The sequence below is a fragment of the Mesoplodon densirostris genome, chromosome 15 (genome assembly GCF_025265405.1).
Source record: "Mesoplodon densirostris isolate mMesDen1 chromosome 15, mMesDen1 primary haplotype, whole genome shotgun sequence".
Lineage (NCBI taxonomy): Eukaryota > Metazoa > Chordata > Mammalia > Artiodactyla > Ziphiidae > Mesoplodon > Mesoplodon densirostris.
Window position 1 is genome coordinate 39338422 of NC_082675.1, and position 24422 is coordinate 39362843.

Below are 24422 nucleotides of genomic sequence, written 5' to 3' on the forward strand. Positions count from 1 at the left end.
GGGACCAGCGGCGGGCAGGGGGTGGGGAGCTGGGGTACGCGGTTGGGGCGACCTCTAGGCTGCGCACGTTCCGCGCTTCCGCCGTCACCACCTGACATTTCTAAGGAGTATTTTGGGATTTTCGAGAATTAAAAAACAAAACAACGACAACGCCCCCCCCCTCCCTCCAACCACTGTCAGGGCCCTGGGCGATGGCCTGCGTCGGAGTGACAGCCACCGAGTTGAATCGGAGAACGCGCCGCCCCGACCCGGCTAGTGGGCCCGGGCGCTGGCGGGGGTGGAGGACGCCGAGGTGACCAAGTGTCCTTTGGCCAAAGCGTCCCCGGGACGGGAAGAAATATGGTACAAGCGAGAAGGCCCCATAAATCTGGTTAAAAACAACAACAACAACAAAAAAAAACTTCTCAAGTTAAAACCTATGCTTTAAAGTCAGAAATCGTATGTATTCTTTTTCTTCCTGAAACGTCGCTGGAGCACCCAGGAGCTTGGTGAAATGATAAGAGGATGAGCTTAAGTTTGCGGGCGTAAAGGCGGATCCTCGGAAGACGCGGGTCCTCGTCGGGGCCTCGCGGCTCGTCCAGAAGCGGCGCACAACTGGGCTCCCAAACACCCTTCCAGTTTGGCCGCCAGGCCCCCGCCCCCTGCCCTATCGGCGGCTGGGTTCGGGCTGGATTCGAGTCGCCAAGAGCGGGGTGGCGCGCGCGGCCCAAATAAATCAGCCCTGGGGACAGGCCTCTCCCGGGAGGCACCCCGCCCCCCTCCGAGGGTGAGGAGGGCCGCTCGCGGAGGCAGGCTCGCTCCGGAGGGGCCACTCCTTGGGTCTCAACAGTCCCGAGAGAAACAATTTCGTTCCAGATTAGCAAATCCACCAAGAAGAGTGAGGCGTTAGGGAAAAAAATGGAAAAAAAGAAAGGAAAGGAAACACGAAGAAAACTTCTAAGAGCATGACCGTCTACCTGAAGCACTGTGGGAACCATCTCCAGCTCTTGGGGTGCACTTCTTCCTCTGCGCCCCCCTAATCTCCCCGGCTTTCCCGGACCAGCTGGGGCGCTCAGAGGAAGCTCAGAGCGCCGGGCCTCGGGTCCCTGGGGGGTGGCTTTGAAAATGTGCCGCTCCCCGGGGCCCCGGGGGTGTTGTCCCCAAGGCCAAAGCTGATACGTTGGGAAAACTGCAAACTGGAACAGTCATGCAACCTGGCATTCTGTCTGAATAAAATAAACTCCACGGGTCAAACAGTTTTGTTTTATTTCTCTGTTAACTGACAAGAGAAACAAGACCAGTCTAAAAAAACCAGAAAACAACTTGTGACCCTGCAAAAGAGCAAACAATGACCTTCCTGCCCCCACCTTTGTTTTAAGCAATGTTCAAAACTGATTGGGAATCTAGATGGTAAAATGCCTTGTCCTTTCTCGAGCCTGAGAACTCGCACGTTGTGGAGTTGGTCTGCGTCCTGCCGCTCACCTCTGTCTCAGCCGTGCCGGGGCCAGCGCACCCTCTCCCCGCTGCTGCGGATTGGCGGGAAAAGCCGGTCCCTGGGGTCAACTATTGTCCAAGGAAATTCACACGGTCACCCACGTAATTGCAAATATAAGAAACACACACACAGCAGGAATCAGGTTCGCGCCGGGGGCTCGTTCTCCTCGGGGCTCAGGCTTGGAGGCCGTTCACAGCCCAGACTCCAACTCAGCCAAAGGATTCATTTATTTGTTAACTTGTCTTCATTAGAAATCACCTCATTGAGATATGAATTTTTAAAAAGAAAACTTTGCTTTTGAGAGCAAACCTCAGAAATATTTAAGAACAGTTGGACTCAAAGGAAATCAAATGCCCACAACCTTTCTGTAACGGCTTACAAAGGAGCTTCTGCAAAACTCAGTCTACGTAAAAATTTGATCGGAACTCACGTAAAAAACAAAAGAAAGGCATTAGAAGCCCTGGTCGGAGTTAAGTGGACGGCGGACGCCGGGTTATCTGCTTTGGTAGACGCATTCGATCGAACTCAGGTTAAATTTTAAAGCCCCTGGATCCTGCTCCAGTCGCCAGTCTCCGTTCCAGAGTTTTCTACCTTCAGCCTTTTCGGAATTGCGGCCACGCTGAAACTGGGAGCCGCCGCAGTGATTGGGGGAGGCAAAGAGGAATGTAATAAAAGTGACTAAATTGGATGAGAACGGTTTATGGACCTTTTCGGTAGCAATTTAAAATTCAAAAGTGTTTAGCAGCAATTTACTACGAAGAATGATAAAAGAAGAAGAAAAAAAAAAGAATCGCCGACTTCTTCGATTCCGCTCTTTCCTCCCCCGCTCTGCCAGGCCCTGTCCCCTTGTCCCCTAGGATTCACAGGTTCATAGCTCACAGTCACCTAGAGAAGAAACATACATTTAGCCAGGAGGTCTCACAATCTCTCGAAACCCTATTTTACTATGGCCCTACCTACCCCGCCTCAACTCTGCTCAGGCTCCTCTCTCTTCCCCAACTGGAAACATACACACACACACACACACACACACACACACACACACACACACACAGCCCAAACGCTTTCAGGGAGACTGACCTTTAGAAAATCATTTACTTCGATTTACCTTAAAAAAAAAAAAAGAGTGTAAAAATCCATTACCACAAAACAACCGCTCCTGCCCTAGTTAAAATTCTCTCTCGACAGTCTTCTGGGGTCACATCTGTCGGAAGAAATCCTTTTTGTGAGAGAAAGGGAGCGAGACATATATCACGGCTCCTGCCGCGGACGAACCTGCGGCCGCGCGACTCCCCGCTGACAGATCGGCGCTGATAACCCCGCGACGTTCATTTCCAGTCCCTTTGCTGGCTAAGGACCGTATCAGTTTGTACACAGTTGTGATAACCATTTGGAAGGAGCGAAGAAGGGGTGTGTATGTGAGGATGGGGGTGGAGAAGCGGTATTTCGCGCTGGGACCAGGGAAGGTGACCCCCTCCTCTTTCCAACGACTTATCTGATACTTACCTGAAGTTCTCCAGGGAAAGCTCAGAGCAAACGGGACACCAAAACTCGGAGACCACCTCCGGGGGTGACCGGCGTGGAAACCCTTTTCCATTCTGCACACTTCATGGACTAACCTTTACGTACACCATGACCCCCAAAGTCCCCGTAGTTTAGCTGGGGAGGGCTGACGTGAACCTCCCGAAACTTCCCAGGAATTTAGTACATTTCTAAAAACCAGGGCAGAGATAGGGAGCTGGGCACTCGAGTTCCTTTTTTCCTAGGTCACAGGAGACGAGACCCCCGACGGCCACTACGACCTGAGCCTCAGGGTCTCGAGAAGAGGTCGGGAAAGTTTAAGGTCGGTCACACACAACTGCGGAGCTAAAAGCTCATTTAATGTGCAGGGAGGAGCGGGGAAGGCCCACGGAGGAAAGCACTTTTACCCCTTATTCTGGGGGGCGCGCTGACCAGGGAGCTGGCGCGTCTCTCCCGCTGCGGTGGCTGCGTGGGGCTGTGCACGGTCAACTCCTCCAGCGCCATTGCCGCCCCCCCCCCGCCCCCTTGAGCGCGCGTGTAACTGGGGGAGGAGGAATGGGTGTGGGTCACCAGCCAGGTCAGGCGTTCTGCCACCTCCGCCCCTCCCCCGGCGTCCCCGGGATCGGCGCCCCCTGGATGGACTCGCCCCTACTCCCAGGACGGTGCTCGCGGCTTAGCCCACACCCGCAGGCTGCGCGGGGCTCATTGTCTGCCCGGGCGGCGCTCTCCCCTCCCCCCGCCGCCCGCCGTCTCCTCCCCACCCTCTTTTCTCTCCTCCCTTAGTTCCCTCCTCCTCCTCTTCCTCCTCCTCTTCACCTCCAGCGCCCAGCTGCTCGCAGAGCGCAGTTCCGACCCACAGCCTGGCACCCTTCGGCGAGCGCTGTTTGTTTAGGGCTCGGTGAGTCCAATCAGGAGCGCAGGCTGCAGTTTTCCGGCAGAGCTGTAAGAGGCGCCTCCTCTCTCCTTTTTATTCACCAGCAACACCGCGCAGACCCCGGACTCGCGCTCGCCTGCCGGCGCCCTCGGCCTCTCTCAGCGCTCTGGAGCCCCCTCCGCCACGGCTGTTCTCCATGCGCAGCGCCCACCCGAGGTTCGGCTGCTTCCTCTCTTGCTCGATCTCTCCTCTTTCCTCCTCTGCACCCCCCACCCGTCGCTGGCCCGTCGGCCTCGGCTCTCCGGCCCTCTGCGGGCCGCGATCGGCTCCGAGGGTTTCTACCTTCTCCACTCCCAGCAGGCACCCAGGTTCCCGGGACACCGCGGACCGACTTCTGGTGTCTTTTCCTCTCCCCGAAGCGCTTATCTGCGCGCAGCCTTATCTCCGAGTTATCTTGGCGCAAAGGGGCGGGAGCCGGCAGTCAGGCGGGCAGAGACTTCTTTCCTGCTATCTAGTCCCGGTCTGTGTGTGGGTATTAATTTTAGTATGGTTATCTCCGATGAGCCCAGGCGATTTGGAAAAGCAGCCCCGAGAAGGCCAGTCCGGCTGTATTTCGCCTCCTCCTCCACCCCCTCCTTGTCTCCCTGTCATTCTTCCTGCTCTACTCTTTGGGGTGGCCTCGGCTCCGGGGCAGTCTCGCGTCCCCCCTTACATTTCCCCCTCCTTTTCTCTGCGCTCCGCTCCACCCCGCTACGTCCGATTCCGGAACGGTCTGGCCTTTCCGCGGCTGGGGATGACCGCGGGGTGGGCCGGGGTGGTCTGGCCGGCGTGGCGCGGCCGGCGTGAGCGCACGCGCTGGCGGCTGCAGAGGCGAGCGGTGTCTTAAGGTGTGCGGCGCCGCGGGGACGCGGGTTTGGGCAGGAGACTCCCTCCGGCCCCGCACGCACCCCGAACTGCTTATGTCCCGAAAGTCCGAGACTGCGGTCTCCGCCCTGCGGCCCCACCTTCCAGGGCTGGGTTGCATTTCTCTCTGGGGCTCGCGTTCTGTCTCGTCAGCGCAGTCCGGGAAGCTCTGGGAAAGCCAGTATGGGAGAACGCGGCGGTTTCGTTTTCGGGAACAGGTTGCCTTCCCTGTGCTAATGATTTTCACGCGGGCAGCTCTCATATTGAGGCATTCCGGGCGAGCGACCCCCGTACGGAGGAATTTGATAAGGCAGCGCCGACACGCATGGCTACTTAAAAAGTTCCTTTGTGTGCCATCGGCCAGGAGGGAGCCACTTCGGGGCGGAAGGAAAACCTCGGCCAGCCTCGCAGTCACCCTTGGGGTCTGGCGCGCGCGCTGATGAAGGATGCTGCGGAGGGGGTGGGAGGGGAGGGCGAAGGGACCCGAGCCGTGCGCGTGAGGGAGAGCTGGTATCCGGGTCCTGGGAAGATCCTGTGGCGGCTGCGCAGGCCCCATGCCCCTCTCCTTACCCACCCCTTGAGCCCGGGGCAGAAACGGGATCTCTGAGGAATCTCATTAGCTAGAGAGGGGAGTGGAGGTGAGATGTTGTGCAGCCTGCGCTTTGGATAACTCCTTTTTTTATTTCTCCTCCCGACTCTGTCTCCCTCCCCATCCGGTCTCAGGAGCTAGAAGTAAGCTAGGAGTGGCGCCGGACCGTGGATGGCCTTGACTGACGGCGGCTGGTGCCTGCCGAAGCGCTTCGGGGCCGCGCCTGCGGACGCCAGCGACTCCGGAGCCTTTCCAGCGCGGGAGCCCTCTACGCCGCCTTCCCCCATCTCCTCCTCTTCTTCCTCCTGCTGCTCTCGCGGTGGGGAGCGCGGCCCCGGCGGCGCCAGCAACTGCAGGACACCGCAGCTCGACACGGAGGCGGCGGCGGGACCCACGGCCCGGTCGCTGCTGCTTAGCCCCTACGCCTCGCATCCCTTCGGGGCTCCCCACGGACCTTCGGCGCCGGGGATCTCTGGCCCCGGGGGCGCCCTGTCGAGCTGGGAGGACCTATTGCTCTTCACTGACCTCGACCAGGCCGCGACCGCCAGCAAGCTGCTGTGGTCCAGCCGCGGCGCCAAGCTGAGCCCTTTCGCCCCCGAGCAGCCCGAGGAGATGTACCAGACCCTCGCCGCCCTCTCCAGCCAGGGGCCCGCCGCTTACGACGGCGCGCCCGGAGGCTTCGTGCACTCGGCGGCCGCCGCGGCTGCGGCCGCGGCCGCAGCGAGCTCCCCAGTCTACGTTCCCACTACGCGCGTGGGCTCCATGCTGCCCGGCCTGCCGTACCTCCAGGGGGCGGGCGGCGGGCCCGCCAATCACGCGGGCGGCGCTGGCCCGCACCCCGGCTGGCCCCAGGCCTCCGCCGACAGCCCCCCGTACGGCAGCGGAGGCGGCGCGGCGGCCGGCGGGGCGGCGGGGCCCGGCAGCGCCAGCTCCGCCGCGGCGCACGTTTCGGCGCGCTTCCCCTACTCGCCCAGCCCGCCCATGGCCAACGGCGCGGCTCGGGACCCGGGGGGCTACGCGGCGGCCGGTGGCGGGGGCGCAGGAGGCGTGAGCGGTGGAGGCGGCAGTCTGGCGGCCATGGGCGGCCGCGAGCACCAGTATGGCTCGCTGTCGGCCGCGCGGCCGCTGAACGGGACGTACCACCACCATCACCACCACCACCCGAGCGCCTACTCGCCCTACGTGGGTGCACCGCTGACGCCTGCCTGGCCCGCCGGACCCTTCGAGACCCCGGTGCTGCACAGCCTGCAGAGCCGCGCCGGAGCCCCGCTCCCTGTGCCGCGGGGCCCCAGCGCAGGTAAGGGTCGCGCCGCGGCATGGGAGTCGGGGCGCGAGGGGGTGTGGAGTGGCTACTTGACTTGGGCCCTGTTTCCAGGGCAGTCCTGTCTGGGTGCCTGGAGTCTGGCCTTGTTGTTGTGGTGCTTCTGTTTTGAACGAGAGAGACTAGATGCGCAGATATGCCTCAGTGTCTGGGAGGAGGTCCAGGGACTTGATGGATAGTGACTGGAGTGGGCAGTTGGAAAAAATGAGCCCAGGAGGGAACGGACAGGGCCTGAACTTGGTCGCAGACTCCAGTTTGCGTGGGTGGGAGCGTGAGAGTCCATTTGGAGGGTAACTTTAGGAGCGTGTTGGGCATACGATTCACCCTCTCCTCCAATACACACAGTCACACCCAATTCAACTCTCCCAAGGTCGGGAGTTGCGTGTGTTTTCCTCAAGGAGAGTGTTTAAAGTGGTCCATGGTGGAAAAGGGCCTATTTGGCATCTCCCTGACCCTCAGTGAGAGGGCAAGAAGAGAGGTCAGCCTTGTGACCGTCCCGAGGGAAGGCTGGTGCCGGGGCCCTTTTGCTTGGCATCAGCACGCTGGCAGGGTGTTGGGCTGCTGCTCCCGCCTGCGCCCCCCCAGCCTGGGACCAGAGGTCCAGGAGCACTCACACCTATTCTTCCTCTGGAGTCCAGGCCAACAATTTTTCAGTTTCTAATCCCACTCATGCTTTCCATCCCAGTGTCTGGGGGCAGTTTGGAGTGAACTGGGAAAACACAATTGTCAAAATTCCTGCAAATGCCTCATCTTGAAGAGTGTTTGTCCTGCTCTTCAAGGACAAGGGAGGGTGTGAACTGTTGTCTGGCCTGACAGAGGCACGTTGGCTTCTTTCCTCAGCTTCAGCGTTCTGGGTCCTTCGTTGTGCTTTCAGAGGTCTCTCTTTGTATTTAACCTGTTTGATATAACCTGACAGTCTCCTAAGACCAAAAAATGGGCTTTTTTGGCCGTTGTTTCTTTGAGGGGAGCTGTGGGAGTCAAGAAGTGGCAAAGACAAGGAGGCACATCAGCCTAAGGTACCCTACCTGGTGCTCTCAGGCCCCAGGTCTGGGCTTTGCGGGAGAGCCCTTCACTTAGGGACAGCATGTCTTTTAGGGACCCTAATTAGTGAGGGTCAAGTGAGGCACTGCCAGCCTTGTGTTCAGAGGCAGCCTGGGAATGCTAGTGGCCTGAAGGTGTGAAGGATCTTATTTGAACTGCCCTCTCTCAGTAACATTGGGCTGAAAATCCCCTCTCCTCTCCTTGCAAAGCTGGTCCTGGAGACCATCTTTATGGTCTGTGTGTAGAGTAGGGCGGTGGGGAGGGCCCTGTTGAAGTTTGGAGACTTGAGACCACAGAGCCCTGTCACCCTTCCTGCTGCATAGGGACCCACATCTGGCTCCTGGGAGCAGAGAGACCCGGAGAAGGATCTTCAAAGGATGGAAGGGGGTGGTGGTTAGGCTGTGAGGTTTCTGTCAGTCAGGCATCCAGCAGGGAATCCGAAAGGTTGTGTGAGCTGGGTAGGGGGCAGCTCTGCCTGCTTGGAGATGCACCTTAGCGTGACCTCCGTTTCCCTTTGCCCTCTTCCAGCATTACACAGGACAGAGAAGCAGTCCAAAAGACATAATCGGAGTCTTTGGATGTTTAAAGTAATTGGTTTTCTGAGAAAAATCCTTTTAGAGGTGGTAGGGTGCAATTACAGACAGGTTGTAAGTTTTTCAATTTAAACTTAGCCTATCCTTTCACTAATTTTTTCCCTTTCTGGGTAGAACACTGCAAAGTTAGAAAAATCTTGTGGAGACTCAGAGCATGTTTCAAAAAAAAAAAAAAAAAAAGGAAAGGGGTTTCGGAACACCCAGCTTTTGCATAAAGAGTCTTTAAAGAAGGCAGGAAGCTGCTGAGAATAAGCCAGTCTGGGGGTGGGGGAGATGAATGACCCTAACTTTGCTTGTCCATTACAGGTGTTCCCATGCTAGAGAGACCTCGACCCCCAGCACCCCTCCTCCCAGCTTCCTAACTGATTCTCTGCTTCTCCACTTTGATTTTTTTAAAAAAACAAACCATTTTTGGAGGCACTCTTTTTCGAGCAAATGGGCAGGGCTAAAACCTGAGCCCTGAGCTTTCTCAACCTGCACAGTGCGGGGTGGAGTAGGGGGCTGTTCTCTGGGAACCTGCTCCATTCACCTCTCCCTGGTGCTGGTGCTGGTGCTGGTGGGGAGTTTTGGGGTGAGTTCTGTCTCCAGAGGCCAGTGCCCTCCCAAGCTGCCACTGAATTGGGTTCCATTCTCGGTCCTGGGATGACATTTGCTGGCCTTGCCCTTCTCCCCTGAGTCTGTCACTGCCCAGGGCCACCCAAAGCAGCCAGGTTAGGAGACAGAGGATGAATTGGGGGGAAATGGTGAGAGAGCTTCCAGCACAGTCAGATTTCGAGATTTGTAAAAAGTAGCTTTTTCTTATTTTAGTTATAGGATTGCAGCTGCTGAATGAGGAGTGGGGAAAAGTGTGGAGGCAATGGGAGCTGTAGATTTTACTTAATTAAAAATAAGCAAACTTCCTAAATTTTATTTATCCAAAGTAGACTTTAAGTTTTGTCTCTGGGTTTTCAGCTGACTAAAGAGATTTACCTGGGGCGTTCACACTGTCTTCTCCGGGGAGTCTTTATTGTTCCCAGCCCGGGAGAAGGAGGCCAGGCGTAGGGCTGGGTTCTCCAGGGAATGCCCCAATTCTCCATGGAGAGGGGCTCTGATAGGTAACATTTTAAAGTCAACAACAAAGACAAATACCTTGTTTAACTTCAGTGTCCTTGAAGTCCTGAGCATTTTACTGATTACCGTAGTCAATAGTAGCTTTTAGGGCGGAGAAGAATAAATCTTTGTGATGTGTTCTGAGTTGCAGTATCCCCATGACAACTTTGAACTCGAGTTATGTGGGAGGCTAGTTTCTTTTAAACTTATTTCTTGAGGAGGAAGGAGACTTATTTTGCAGGGTAAATAATATTAATGGAATGAAAGATTTCTGTATGTCCAAATCCCGTTTAAGTATCTTTACAAAAGCTGATGGTAGACACAAGCTGTAAACTGCTCATGAATAGAAAGAGAAAGAATAGGAAGGCTTGCTAGCATACTCTTCAAATAAACTTTGAAGTGTAATGTTTATTTACTTTAAAAATTGATTCAAAAATGCTCCTCAAAGAAAGCCAAATTGTAACATTTAAATTTTCTATAATATAAGTAACTCTAGACTGGAGATATTTTAAAGTCTATTTAAAAAGTGCTTGATAAGAACCTATCTCATTTTAGATAATTATTCATATTTAACTGATTCAAGGGGAAGTAATAAATGTTAAAACCATTTACTCTAAAGGCTTCTTTAGAGTAAACTAGCAGGTTTAGGTTAATTGTGAACTCTGGAAAACTAACCAAGTAGCCAAATGACAAATATAATTTAAATAGATGACATAAGTTGAAATTTTAGTGCAGGAAAATAGGAAAAAATTTATTTAGCATTGGGACAGTCTCAGTCATTTTCTGAATTGGTAAAGCATCAACCATTTGTAGACGTTTTGTAGATTGAAGCAATAAGACCCATTTTGAAATCATAATATTTTAGTATTTGGTCCTTGTGGCATGAAAATCAAGCTTAACATTTATCTGTGTGTTTATTAATATTTTAGTGCTTTCCCCACCCCCTGAGTCATTTCTAATTAATTGGCAAAAGTGCCCAAGAACAGTATTTCTAATTTCACTTGTCTATTTTTTACTGAGGAAAAGGAAGAGTAGTAGATACAGCAAATACCTTCAAAAAGTTAACTTGAGATAGAAGTAAAGAAGACAGCCTCACTTTGTCCGGGGATATTTGTGGGTTAGGGCAGGGGTCAGTGATCACTGTTAATATTGCAAGGCTTGCTGGGGTTTGGCAAGTGGTATATTGTAATTATGATGGATTTCAGTTTTGAAAAGCTTGGGAACAGCCGGAAAGAAGGGGTCAGAGGACCCAAACCGACCTCCCCACGGCTCAACTCTGAGGCCCTTGGAGACAGGAGGCAGATGATTCGAGCCGCGCTTCCAGCTCTGTCTCTGACTGCCTTGGGGTTTGCACTGGGCGCGCCCAGGGGTGCAGAAGTATTGGACAAAGTGTTGGTCAACAGGTCGATCGCGATGACATCAACAGCCGGCTCCCGGCCGGGCCGCCGAGCAGAAAGCCCGGTGGGGAAGGCCGGCACTGCGGCTCGGGGTGCTGGGGTGTCGGGGAGGCCCCCGGAGACGGACGGACGGACCGGCGGGCGGGCGGGACCTCACCGGCTTCTCGTCCCCGCAGACCTGCTGGAGGACCTGCCTGAGAGCCGCGAGTGCGTGAACTGCGGCTCCATCCAGACGCCACTGTGGCGGCGGGACGGCACCGGCCACTACTTGTGCAACGCCTGCGGCCTCTACAGCAAGATGAACGGCCTCAGCCGGCCCCTCATCAAGCCGCAGAAGCGCGTGGTGAGTGCGAGCGCCGCCCTCCCCTGCAGCCCGGCCCCAAGCAGCTTTCTTCCCCAGGGGCCGGGGTCTCCCCGCCCGGCCCCGCCCGGCCGCACCTGTCCCCGCGGGGGCACCAGGGGCGGGCCGAGCGCCGGCCCGAGTGGTACGCCCGGTTCTCCGGTCGTTTGAGCGCCCACGAGCGCAGGTCCCGAAACCTGAGACCGGGGAACGGAGGCAGCCCTCCTCCCAAATTTACACAAGGAGAGTGACGTCCTTAAATGGAAAAAAAGAAAAAGAAAAAAAAAATATGTAGTGTGCTACCATCTTTTAAAAGTACCAGAACTCCCTATATTTACAGATCTCTAGATGTAAATGCACTGAAATAGTTTTGGAAGGAGATACAAGGAATGAGTAATGTTAGTAACCTCCAGGGAGAAAAACTGAGGCTACAGCCCCAGGTCAGGTGAAGGAAGGAGATTATTTTTTCACTGTGGAGTCTTTGGTCTGGTTTGGAGTTTATTCTTGAAAAAAAATCATGCTTCTTTGTAACATGCCCCCTCAACTGGATATGACAACAGCGAGCCCACAGTCCCTTTCTCCCCACAGCCTCATCCTCCTGGACCCCTGTGACTCTGTTCCTTCCACCTCTGGGCCCCTTCCACCTCTTCTCGGAGCCAGACTAGTTTTAGCTCCAAATTCCATCCGTCTTTTGGACTGTCCTTGAGTCGGGTGAAAAATTTATTTACTCTAACCTTTGTTATTTTGAAATGTGGCTGTTCAGAGAACTACATAGAACTTGAGAAGAAAATGCAGTCTGCATGTTTTTTGCAAGTAGAGGATTTTCACCATCCCGACACATTTCACTATGTTTTATTGAAGTGTGGGAATTCTGATTTTCTTTAGGGATTAATCTCTTATTGTTTTGTGTGTTGTTAAGAAGGAAAGGGTATTTACTGCTGTAGTGATTGGAGAAAATAAATGAAAGCTTTCAGAAGCCGCACCGTAAGGCTAACATTTGTTTAGCCAAGCACTCATACTCTAATACCTTTTAAAGTAAAATATTTTACAGTTAGATGCCAGACATCTTAAGTATCCAAGTAATTTATTTAATTGTTATACTCTAATTAGCAGGAACAAATGCTACACATGTTGTTTGTGTTAAATAGATTAGAGTGAAATTGCATCACAATGTAAGTCTGACACCTTAAAGAGAAGCAATTAGTTTTATGGTTGTTTTGTTTTTAATGCATTTAAAATAAAGTGACCGAGGTTAATTTAATGAGCGTATGTGCCTTAAACTTGTTACAGTCTCCCACAGCTTAAACTTTTCTTCAAAGGGCATCCTTAACTTCAGTGCCTGACTCCCTGTGGTTTTCATTTTTCTTACATGCATCATATTTAAAAAGAAAAAGTACTGCCGGAAAATATTCCAAGGAAGTTCCTTGTTTTCATGTATTAGCCAATGTATGAACAATGAAACTGATTATTATTTTTTTGGAAAGGCGCATTGAGCTGAGTCCAGAAGGTAACATTTTCTCAAGATTGAGCAAAAAAACTGGCAGAATTTAGGTTCTAGTGGCATTTTAAATTTGATCTAGTAACATCCATATTTAGATGGCGGCAGTAGTTTTGTGCACTTACCAGTAAAAGTAACTGTTAACAGGAAAAAACCCCAGTTTTTAACATCTCTGAATCTATGAGTTTTCCTTCTGTGTAGCAGGTGTCTTGGCAGTGACCAAGGTCAGCCAGTGTGCTTGGTAAATGTGTTATAAATGATACCAATTGAAGGGTGTGTCTATCAATTAGTCCTCCTTGTGGGCTTCTTATTTATTGTTTTGCTGGATCTAGTTAGTTCTCAGATTATTGAACCCAAGTTTGTTTAGCTAGCAGTACAGAACCAATCACTGAATTTGAACTTGTAATACATTGCAAAATAAGAGATTTATGGTGTAACTTGAATTCCTTGTCAGTGATGAATATAGCTGAGATCACTTGTTACAGGAACTTTTATAACCCACTCACCTTCATTTCACATGTTTATGGGGACTGGCTTCACTTATGATCTGCAGTTGACAGTCATAAAGTTCTTTGTTATAATGGCAAATTCTGATAACAAGTTTGCCTCACATTGGCTCCAAATTCCACTGGAAACTGTCATAAATGACCTGTTTATAAAATGAAACTTCCTGTCCCTAGTTTACTGATTTCACATTTATGAAGAGAAAGGAGTGCTCTTCTGGGAAATTATTTTCTTTTAACCATAAAGTAAAAAAAAAGCCCTGATGTGTAAGATTTTATGTTTTCATCATTTTAACAAGCAATTTCCCAAACAGTTCTGTTAGCCAAACATATTCATTTCAACCGAAAGTCAAATTGATTCTTTCTTAGCACTGATTTCTTAAAAAGGTGGCAGTACTAAAAGGCTTCCCAGTGTCTCTTTTTGGTTTTACAACTTGTCTGTAAAGAGTATGCTACAGCAATACAAGATGTGAGTTATAAAAGCAAAATTCAATTTTAGCTTTTAAATTTGCCAATGAAGATTTTGGAACTCTCTGTCTTTTAATCTGAATATTCAGTGAATGCTCAGTCTGTGTTTTTGTGTCCATTCTTTATAACTTCTTTTCTTAAATTAATCATCATGACCAACTTCCCTAATTCTGTATCTTTCAACTTGCTATGGTCCCTGGATTTTCCCCATAGCTTTTTTTTTTTTTTTAACTGAAATCACAGCAGGGTTTTAGTTGCCTATCTAGGTAATTTAAAAACAAACTTAGATTTTTGTCATTCTAGGCAGGAATTTATACTAGCTTAAATAGCCCCTCTTTATAATTCACACATAATAATTTAGAGGAAATAAATTCCATATAAGGATGTTATGCGTATAAAGGGAACATAGAAATCAGAGTGACAGACTGTTGGCCTCTTCTGATAAATTTAACCCTTTGTATGAACAAAAGTTGAGTACTGTGTTGACAGGCTAAATAAAATGTAGCAGCATCACCATATATAAGACAATGCCAGCACTAACACAATGTTGTAAAATTTGCTAATCCTTTGTAAAATGGATAATACAAAAATTCATTCAATAGGCAATCATGGTGATAATTAATGAGTTGTATTAAAATATATTTCTTTCCAAAATTTTTGTACATTTTCCAAAATCCATTTCTGTGAATATATATAGGCCCTTCTACAGTTTCTTGTTTATTCCTCTGCACATATCTGAGAAATAGATCGATATCTCAGTTTTCAGGTGAAGCAGAGACTCCCCAAAGCCAACATGTTGGCAGGTGGTTTGTGACTGCATTTCTTTTTTTTAAATTTTATTAATTTTATTTATTTATTTTTGGCTGCACTGGGTCTTTGTTGCTGCAGGAGGGCTTTCTGTAGTTGTGGTGAGCGGGGGCTGCTCTTCCTTGCAGGGCGTGGGCTTCTCATTGCGCGGCTTCTCTTGTTGCGGAGCACGGGCTCTACGCACGCGGGTTCCGTAGCTGTGGCTCGCGGACTCTAGAGCGCAGGCTCAGTAGCTGTGGCTCACGGGCTTAGTTGGCTCCACGGCATGTGAGATCTTCCCGGACCAGGGCTTGAACCCGTGTCCCCTGCACTGGCAGGCGGATTCTTAACCACCGTGCCACCAGGGATGTCCCCTAGAACATCTTTTAAAAAGAGAAAAAAATCTAGAAGTTTCTCCTCAATGAACAATTTCCTCATTTGGGACCAGGTCTGCCAGAGCCTCTGACAATACACACAGATAGAAAACATTTCTTGTCCAGGAAGCTTGGTTTCCCTTGTGCGAGCAGAATTCCAGAGGAGGGGGCACAGAGAAACTCATTTCTTTACTCTTGTGTCTCAGCCGGCTGACAACAGTGAGTGCAGGCATTGACCAGCATTGTGACTGCTTTAATCTATGCTAATGGGCTGGAGCAAATCAATCTTATGTATTGGATGGAGCACACTTTGGTCCAGGAAGGTCAACCTAATTACACGTCAAGGTTTTTTTCTCAAGGGACCTCTTATTTATAATAACCAGGTACATGCTTGTTGATGGCAGGGACGTGGTACATTGATGTATGTAGCATATGCATAAAAATCATATATCTGTACACTTACATTCTTGTGCTGCTTTCTAGCCTTCCTCCCGCCGGCTTGGATTGTCCTGTGCCAACTGTCACACCACAACCACCACTTTGTGGCGCAGAAACGCTGAGGGTGAACCTGTGTGCAATGCTTGTGGACTCTACATGAAACTCCATGGGGTGCGCCACCTACTCTGCTCATGTGTATACACGTTCAGTGTCTTGTTTGTACATAGTTTCAGTTTAAAAAATCAGCAAAAGACAGGGCATAAAAGTGAAAAATCTGATTTTCTCTATGTACCTCTGCGACTCAAGGGTCCTGTTAATTATAATAGAAACTTTTATCTTACTAGTAAGAAACAAAAAATACTGCCAATTAAACTGTCACACAAATCCATAGTAAGACATCCCAATTTTAGAAATACTAAAATGTGGGAAAGTGCGTTTTAGAATTGATAAGATGGTAGTAAGCTTTAAAGAAACAAGCTGTAAAGTCGAAGTATAGTTGATTTATAATGTTCTCGTTAGTTTCAGGTGTACAGCACAGTGATTCAGTGACACATATGTGTCTGTATAATATATATATTATATACGTAGAATATATATGTATTCTTTATCAGATTCTTTTCCCTCATAGGTTATTACAAAATATTGAGATAGTTCCCTGCGCTATACAGTAGGTCCTTGTTGGTTATCTATTTTGTATATAGTAGTGTGTATATGTTAAAAAACTGTACACTTAAAAAGTATCATGGAACCAACTAGAAATTCACACTAACTAGTTTATAGTTTAAAAAATGTCAATGCAATCAAATACATTTATACAAAAGAGGAATAGCTGTATTTGATAGCTATAGTTAGATTCTACATTTTAAGGATAGTGCAAGATATTATATGTCAATTTTAAAAAGAAAATTATCCTTGGTATATGTAGGGAGAAGCATACATGATCTCTTTGAAATAAAAATATTTTTATTGTATGTATTCAGTGTTTTTACACTGAATGTATTCAGTGATTTTACTCTGTAATTGAAGTTGTTTAAAACAATAAACATTAAGCTGAAGGAGTAAGTTCTCCCTGGCAAATCACCCTCCCTATTTTTTTTTTCTGGAGGAATCTCTGCATTTGATGGGGAAAGTGTAGTCTTTATGCAGTTCGAATCTATGAAGTGTATGTAAAAATTGGATTGACATTTATGCCAAGTTCTAAATGAGGGCTTTCAGTACTGAGGTTGGGTCTTTAGTTAGTTTGGTTTTTCTTCAATATAATATTTATTAAACTCATGGCCTATGTGAACAATTTTTTAGGTGCCTCGACCGCTTGCTATGAAAAAAGAGGGAATTCAAACGAGGAAACGAAAACCTAAGAACATAAATAAGTCAAAAGCTTGCTCTGGTAAATATAACAAAATACTATTTGACTGTCAAGTATTTGCCAAACTTAGCAGCATATATGTATATTTATGAGGTTAATTTTGATTGTTGCAGGTAATAGCAATAATTCTGTTCCCATGACTCCAACTTCCACCTCTTCTAACTCAGATGACTGCAGCAAAAATACTTCCCCTACGACACAACCAACAGCCTCAGGGGTAAGTGTTAAAACTGTATAGACTCCTTCTAAGCTAGTGGGTTGCTCTCCCGGTATATTATCTCAAATTTTATCTTATCTGGCAGTACAATAATCTAAACCAACAGTTCAGTTTTGTTAGCTGATACCTAAGAATAGTTTTTAGAGGAAATTACATTTAAATGTCAACAAAATGACAAACTTAAGTACTTTACAAACCTCTTAATTAAGATCTACATCATTTTTTATGGTTAAATTAACCCAAGTAAAGGCAAGAAGTTTTGGTTTGAAGTGCTTTAAATTTTTTTTATTTCCAGGTTTTTATCTGAGTTTATATATATATATGTATATGTATATACATTTCTAATGTATATACATGTATTATGTATTTCTAATGTAGATCAGGAAAAGTACCAGCTCAGTGGTTTTATATATCCCAGTGCCCATGGCATTTAAATTGCTTTTGCTTATCTTATCAACTCCAGCCTTCTTTCTTCTCTTCCTTCTTTACATTAAAAAAAAAAATCATCTACCCAGAGCAAAGCTCATCACAATGAGTCATGTGATGTGCTGCTGTATTCGCTGATCTTCACCTAACAGTCCTCTGCTGGGCTGGGCAGCCTTGCCATCTTCTAATGCACCTTGATTGTACCCAGGCTTATTTCAGCCTGGTGATCAGCCTGTGAGCAGTTCGGTTTGTGTGTGATTTCGCGCCCCTGAGGACAAGGGTGCCTGGGTCTTTGTGAAGATCACGGACTTCGTTTCAGTAAAGCTGTAATTGAAACTCAGTTTTTCTCAAATGAAGAGCACTTTCCCACCCTAGTGTTTCCCAAATTTACCTGGAATGCCCTTTAAAAATGACCGGGCCGCACCCTGGTCCTCAGAGATCCAGGGCCCGACCTGTGCGGCAGCATTTCACAGCCCCGGGTGAGGATTACACTGAGACTGGTTTAGGACGAAACATTAGCATTAAAATTCCTACTTAGTAATTCTTTTCTACATTTAATTTTGCTTTATTTGGGGTACTTTGAAATACTACAGATTCCTGGGCTCCACCCTGGATTTTCTGAGTCAGCGTCTCTGGGGGTGGGGCTTGGAAATTTGTGTTTTTGAACAATCGCCACAGGTGAAATTGAAACTACTGCCCTTGAGCTGTCTTTGAACCAGGAACCAGGGAGCTGGTATTTTTACTGGCTTAAACAAACAAAAATTAAACATTAAAAAAAAAGTTGTTAACTGCTTAAAGGTATATTTGATATTTTTCTTTGATTCCTCCAATTCAAACTGTTTTGGACTCTTTTTCTTTAATGAACAAGAAGTTCGTTCAGAGTTTCCAAAGGGAAAAAGCCTTTTTGCTTGTTGCAGACACATATTCTTTTTCCAAAGGGAAAAAGCCTTTTTGCTTGTTGCAGACACATATTCTCCCCCCCCCCCCGATACGCGGGCCCCTCACTGTTGTGGCCTCTCCCATTGTGGAGCACAGGCTCCGGACGCGCAGGCCCAGCAGCCATGGCTCACGGGCCCAGCAGCTCCGCAGCACGTGGGATCTTCCCGGACTGGGGCACGAACCCGTGTCCCCTGCATCGGCAGGTGGACTCTCAACCACTGCGCCACCAGGGAAGCCCTGGACACATATTCTTAAAGAACGTTTCTAGCCTTTATAAAGGTGAACTCTGGTGAATGACTTTTTTTTACAGGAAGATAAGATGTAACTTCAAGGGTCTAAAGTGGTAAATAGAAGTTGTGAGAAAATGAAAAGGTCAATATTATTTTTAAATATCCTTTATTGTGCCCTAAGTCCTCAGAAGCAATTGCGCAGCTTAAATCAGGTGAAAGGATGTTCTGGTTTTCTGAAGCATTGAGGGATCAGCTAGGGTTTCAGCCTCAGTATCCGTCTCTCCTGGCTAAAAAGTGGATTGCTGCCAGCTCCAACTCACTTTTGTTGGTGCTACAGTCCAAGCTTAGCATGGCAAAAGCTAAATTTGAATGATAAATGGCACAGAAATAGAGATATTTGCCCAACAATGGGCTTTGGAACCTTAGTGGGCGGAGTCTGTTTTGCCCTTCTGGTTTTGTGATGTAAAATTTCAAAATTGGCTATTTGCAAGTCCAATCAATTTTGCCCTCCAGGGGAGGAACAGTGCAAAGGCAGTGACAGGGTCAGGCCCGGACTTGTATGGAAGAAGGACCTGGGGAGTCCAGCAGCTAGTCCCACGGCAGCTTTGGTGTCCCTGCATCTGTCTCTCACTTGGGACCCAGCATGCCAGGGGCGGCTTGTCGGCCAGTACCGTCGGATGGAAGGCTCAGTTTTCTACCAGAGGCCGGGAGGCAAAGCAAATTTAGTATTAAAAAAAATATTTTAAAAAGTATTTTAGGGCCTCCCTGGTGGCGCAAGTGGTTGAGAGTCCGCCTGCCGATGCAGGGGATACGGGTTCGTGCCCCGGTCTGGGAGGATCCCATATGCCGCGGAGCGGCTGGGCCCGTGAGCCATGGCCGCTGAGCCTGCGCGTCCGGAACCTGTGCTCCGCAACGGGGGAGGCCACAACAGTGAGAGGCCCGCATACCGCAAAAAAAAAAAAAAAAAAAAAAAAAAAAAAAAAAAAAAAAGTATTTTAGAGATTGGGGGAGTTGGAGAGCAGTTCCTTACAAGGTCTTTGCTGCACGCTCCCCATCACTCCCGGAGCCCGGGCAGCCTCTGTGGGAACCAGCGGTGTGAGCTGCAGACCCGGGAGTGGTCAGTTCTCCGAGCCCAGGTGACCTCAGAAGTGCTTCCTGACAGCTTTTCCCGAAGCTGGTGGGGTGAGGTCAGGGCTTGGCGGGGGAGGGGAGGGTGGGGGGGGTTGGTGGGGGAGGATTGCCCATCATCCCCTCCTCCCTCCAGGGACACGCCCTTCCTGGCCTGGGCTGGCACTGGGCTCGTGGATTTTCTCCGGATGGCCAGCCCATCACGGAGTCTCCCAGCATCGGTGCCTTCCTGATGTGGGTGTTGACTACCCGGCAAAAGCCAGTAGACTGGCTGCCTTGGGAAACTGTCCCCTCCAGGGATAATTGTAGCAGGCTCAGTGGTTTCCCCAGGAGTGCCAGTGTGTGTCCGTTGGTCCCTGGACACTTTTGAGACCCTCCTGGGCCGGCCGGTTCTTCGTGCGCGTGGCTAGCGTGGCAGCGGCGGTGCCGTGAAGAGCCTGCCGGAGCCGTTATCTGTGAGCAACTGGCAGAAGCATTTGTGAAAGGCCTCTGTGTTGACAAAGAAGTGACAGTTTCCCATTTTGGTCCCAGTTTATCACGTTGGAGGGCAGCTGGCGTTGTGAATGACTGCTTTATAGGATTTTGTGAGCGCTGTAGGTGAGGGGGATGTTACTATATCCACACAGCAAGGTTGGGTTCTTCGGCTTGGCGTTTAAAACCTCCAGGGATGATGGGTCTGCCCCGTGGATCTCCAGCGGCCCCTGTGACTGACGGGGTGGAAATTAGTCCTGCAGGGTTGTCCTCATTTAATAGGGACAGCCAAGCTACAAAACAAAGGACAATCGTAGGCATACTCCCAGTGGAACAAGGAAACGGGCCACACGCTCTGCTTAGAGATACAAGTGGCAACATACCCGCTCCTCCACCTTTCCTTAATGACTGTGATTTAAAGCACAGAGACCGTTGCAGAGACCCTATCAGACTTGCTGTTTTAATTCCCCTCTGAGAAGTCATCTGTAGGAGATCACCAGTAGGCATTCCTAGAGGACTTTTTAAAAGTTCTGATGTCCCTGCATGTGGGCCTATTCAGTGGTGGTACTGTCGTGACCTGGCACCTGAGCAAGCCTGGCTGGAGCTGAGTATTCTGGACCACGCGAAAATCATTTTTGCACTGCTCTGAAGCCTCATTTTGTTGACTTTGTGGCATGTCTTAGCTTTATGTATGTGTTGCTCCTTTGTGTTTTAACTAGACCTCTGTCTCATTTCTTCTGATGGTCATCAGGTTGCTGACCTGCTCCCTTATGACTCAGTTTCTCTGTTGCAGGCTGTGCAGGTGTGGTGTAAGTTTTGGAGGCGGAGGGAGGGCAGTTTGTCTCCTGTATGAGAACAGGAAGACCGTTGCTGCTGCCGGGCAGCCTGGTATTAAAATAGCCCCTGTTTTGTTCCTTTGGCATTCTTTTTTTAAACTATTGCAATAAATGATTTATTTGCTTTCATTTATATGATATTTACTATTCATTAGACCTTATTATTTTTCATTTTTCTTTTCCTTATTTTCTCTGTATTAAAACATTTTTAAAAATTATTTATTTTGGGGGGCCTTGCCATGTGGCATGTGGGATCTTCCCTGACCAGGGGTCGAACCCGTGACCCCCTGCGTTCGGAGCGTGGAGTCCTAACCACTGGACCACCAGGGAAGTCCTATCAGAATTTTATAATCAGTTTCTTGTACGGAATTCTTTGTGTTTGTTAAGAAATGTGTTGAACTTAATTTTTTTGAACTTAATTTTTGATACAGTTCATTAATTTTGGACTTTTGAAGATAAATTTCCTCCAAATGTTTTTTTTTCATTCAGTCTGAAATCTTTATCTGTAGATTTACTGAAAAATGTTTATTTAGTTGACCTAAACGGACATCAGATTTTCTTTGGCATTTATAGTCTCTGTGGATTGTAAGAATATTTAAATTTTTCATTGAATTCCATTTATTGACTGAGTTATGTTTTACGTCTGTTGTTATTAGGAGGCAAATATGGTAACATTCTATTTCAGCAATTCCCAAATAAGATTTAATAAGTAGTCTCTATATAGTCTATCCCTCTTAGGACTTGTAACTAAAAATTTGTAAAACTGGAGGATACTTTACATATATACACACATATATAAAATGCATATGTATATTGTATATATGTATGTAACATATAATATACAAAAACTTTATAACTCATCCCCCAATTTATAAAGTTATCTCTTACTTTTCTTTGGGACAGGAAGGATTAATTTGATAAAGTGAGCAATAAGACAATGGCTGAGGATAAAAAAAATCACTGAACATATTTTGCCTGCCTACAAGTAGTTCTGTAGATAATTATTTAACAAAAATTAAAGCCTACTTAAGTTTATATTGAAACTGCAAATAAAACGTTGAAGTCATCATTAAACATATAATGTTGAAATAAATGGAGATGAACTCTATCTGACTAGCCCTTGCCCTATGGTCATTGTTCCATTTAAGAAACATTGTGCTACGGGATGCCCTGTTTTCAGTGTAGTAAAACAAGGTCCTGGACATCAGATTGTTGGTAACGTGGTGGTCGTGGTGGGGACATGTGTGTATAGACAGATCTTCCTGCTGGTCAGATTTGAAAGTGTTTTAAATGAGCAACAAAGTTGGGAGTCGAAAGTAGGGAGCCGTGGGCTTCCCTGGTGGCTCAGTGGTTGAGAGTCCGCCTGCCGATGCGGCGGACACGGGTTCGTGCCCTGGTATGGGAGGATCCCACATGACCGCGGAGCAGCTGGGCCCGTGAGCCACGGCCACCGAGCCTGCGCGTCCGGAGCCTGTGCTCTGCAGCGGGAGAGGCCACAACAGTGAGAGGCACGCTACCACACACACACAAAAAAACAAAAAAGAAAAAAAAAAGAAAGTAGGGAGCCGTGAATTCTGACCACAGGGTTGGAAATGGCTTCTCAGAGGAGAGGAAATTTGAATTAGTTGTGTAGGATTTTTGTGGGGGAAAAATTGGGATAGAGGTTTCCAGGAGGAAGAAGAGCATGGTAACTATGATGCTTCAGGGACATAGTTTTAGGAATTCAGTGTGGCTGGAGTGTAGGGTAGAAAAAGCCAAAGGCAGGAGCTGAGATGCATAAATTAGGTGGAAGGCAGATATTTAAAACTGTTTCAAGTCAATTTTAAGTCAGCCTTAAGTAGGGTCCACACTATGTTCATTTCTAAATGATGGACTTTCTCTAACACCCACTGTGGTGTTTCTGTCCAAAAATGTGTTGTTATACTCCAACAATTAAAACATCCTTAACTGGGTGCATTTTGATAATTAATGTAAACAAATGTTAGCATGCCTGTTTGTACATTTTACAAGCAGGGTTTCCTTTCACAGTTAATAAGGAAAACTACCTCCTTGGAGCGGGTGACGTGTCCTGACCTGAGGGACTCCTTGGGGCAAGATGGTTTCAGGGTGGCTGCCAGGTGACCCTTCCAAATGGAGCCGTGTTAAAGATAGTGTGTCTAAGTGTAATTCATTTCCTCACTTTGTGGTTTGTTGTTGGTGACAGCTTCCACAGAGGGAGAGGCAGGCATCCTTAGACTGAGACAAGGACCACATCTCAGATTCCTCTCTGGCTGGTTCTCTGCCTTTGGGCGGGCCTTGCCCATGTTTGGTCAGTTTCTCAGTGTTGAATAGGTATCTTCATTCCTGCCTCATTTATCCTTCTGGGATGCTCTATGCCTAGCGGGACCCACTTCCCTACTGCAGTCAGTCCTAGGTAATAGCTTTATTCAATGACCTTGTCAGAATTAATACCTCTGAGCTGCATGGTGCTAAATCTCATGCTAGAAGTGGTTTGAAAGAGTTAAGTGCTTAAGTGCTCCGTAGCTGAGGGGCAATGAATGATTTAGGGACTGACATTTGTTGGGATATCTGGATGTCTTTATAAGGCCTTCTGAAGAAAGGTTAGGTACTTGGCAGGTTAATATTCTATATTCTTTTTATAGATTTTATTTTATATGTTAATATTTGCATCCTGTGATGAAAATTGGAAAACATTGTTTGAGTCACGTAGCTTATTTCTTTATTAGCAAGTTTATATTCCACTGTCTTTTTCTTTGAGTAGCTGAATCACTTTGGATTTACTTGGAACTATGATTGGTCACAAAATAATAGCTTCTATTATTATTAACTATTTCTGTAGTAGTTAAATACTTGAAAGGAACATTCATGAAGGATCTGCATACAGTATGAGTTGCTTTCATGCAGGGTAACTTGAGTGTGAAGAAGAGAAGATTCAAGAGGCTGCTGGAGTGGGGACCAAAGTTCCTGCTTAACTTTTTTTTTTAAATACATTTATTTATTTATTTATTTATTTATTTATTTATTTAATTTATTTATTTTTGGCTGTATTGGGTCTTCGTTGCTGAATGCGGGTTTTCTCTAGTTGCGGCAAGTGGGGGCTACTCTTCGTTGTGGTGCGCGGGCTTCTCTTGTGGAGCACGGGCTCTAGGTGCATGGGCTTCAGTAGTTGGGGCACGCGGGCTCAGTAGTTGTGGCTCACGGGCTCTAGAGCGCAGGATCAGTAGTTGTGGCGCACGGGCCCAGTTGCTCCGCGGCATGTGGGATCTTCCCAGACCAGGGCTCAAACCTGTGTCCCCTGCATTGGCAGGCAGATTCCTAACCACTGCGCTACCAGGGAAGTCCCCCTGCTTAACTCTTACCTTGAATGTTCCACGCTCGCCTTTAGGGTACTTGAGAGCCAGGCCTTAGTGGATTAATTACCGTATGGTTGCTTTGGGGGAGTTTCCTCTCTTTCTCGTACTTTCTCATAAGATTGTGGATGTAGGAAGGCAGGAAACTAGCTCTGTCAAGTACCTTTTAAGTGCCAGATGTTTTATATACCCTTTCTCTTTTATTCCCAATTATCACTGTACAAATGAAGTGTTTTTATTTACATTTTCC

At 48.0% G+C, this 24422-nt stretch overlaps 1 protein-coding gene across 3 annotated transcripts in view; it reads left to right on the forward strand.

Moving 5' to 3' along the window:
- The first annotated feature begins 3927 nt into the window (after positions 1-3927).
- GATA6 (GATA binding protein 6) overlaps positions 3928-24422 on the forward strand; it is a 30992-nt gene continuing 10497 nt past the window's right edge. Inside the window, exons 1-6 of one of the 3 annotated variants that reach the window (XM_060118754.1) lie at positions 3928-4085; positions 5496-6658; positions 10979-11145; positions 15255-15380; positions 16509-16596; positions 16689-16792. In XM_060118754.1, the coding sequence (XP_059974737.1) occupies positions 5533-6658; positions 10979-11145; positions 15255-15380; positions 16509-16596; positions 16689-16792 (1611 nt within the window). In that variant the 5' untranslated portion in view covers positions 3928-4085; positions 5496-5532. Of the gene's footprint in view, positions 4086-4711; positions 4757-4932; positions 4991-5495; positions 6659-10978; positions 11146-15254; positions 15381-16508; positions 16597-16688; positions 16793-24422 lie in introns of those variants that run through there. The other 2 variants (XM_060118755.1, XM_060118756.1) reach the window with 2 other exon arrangements.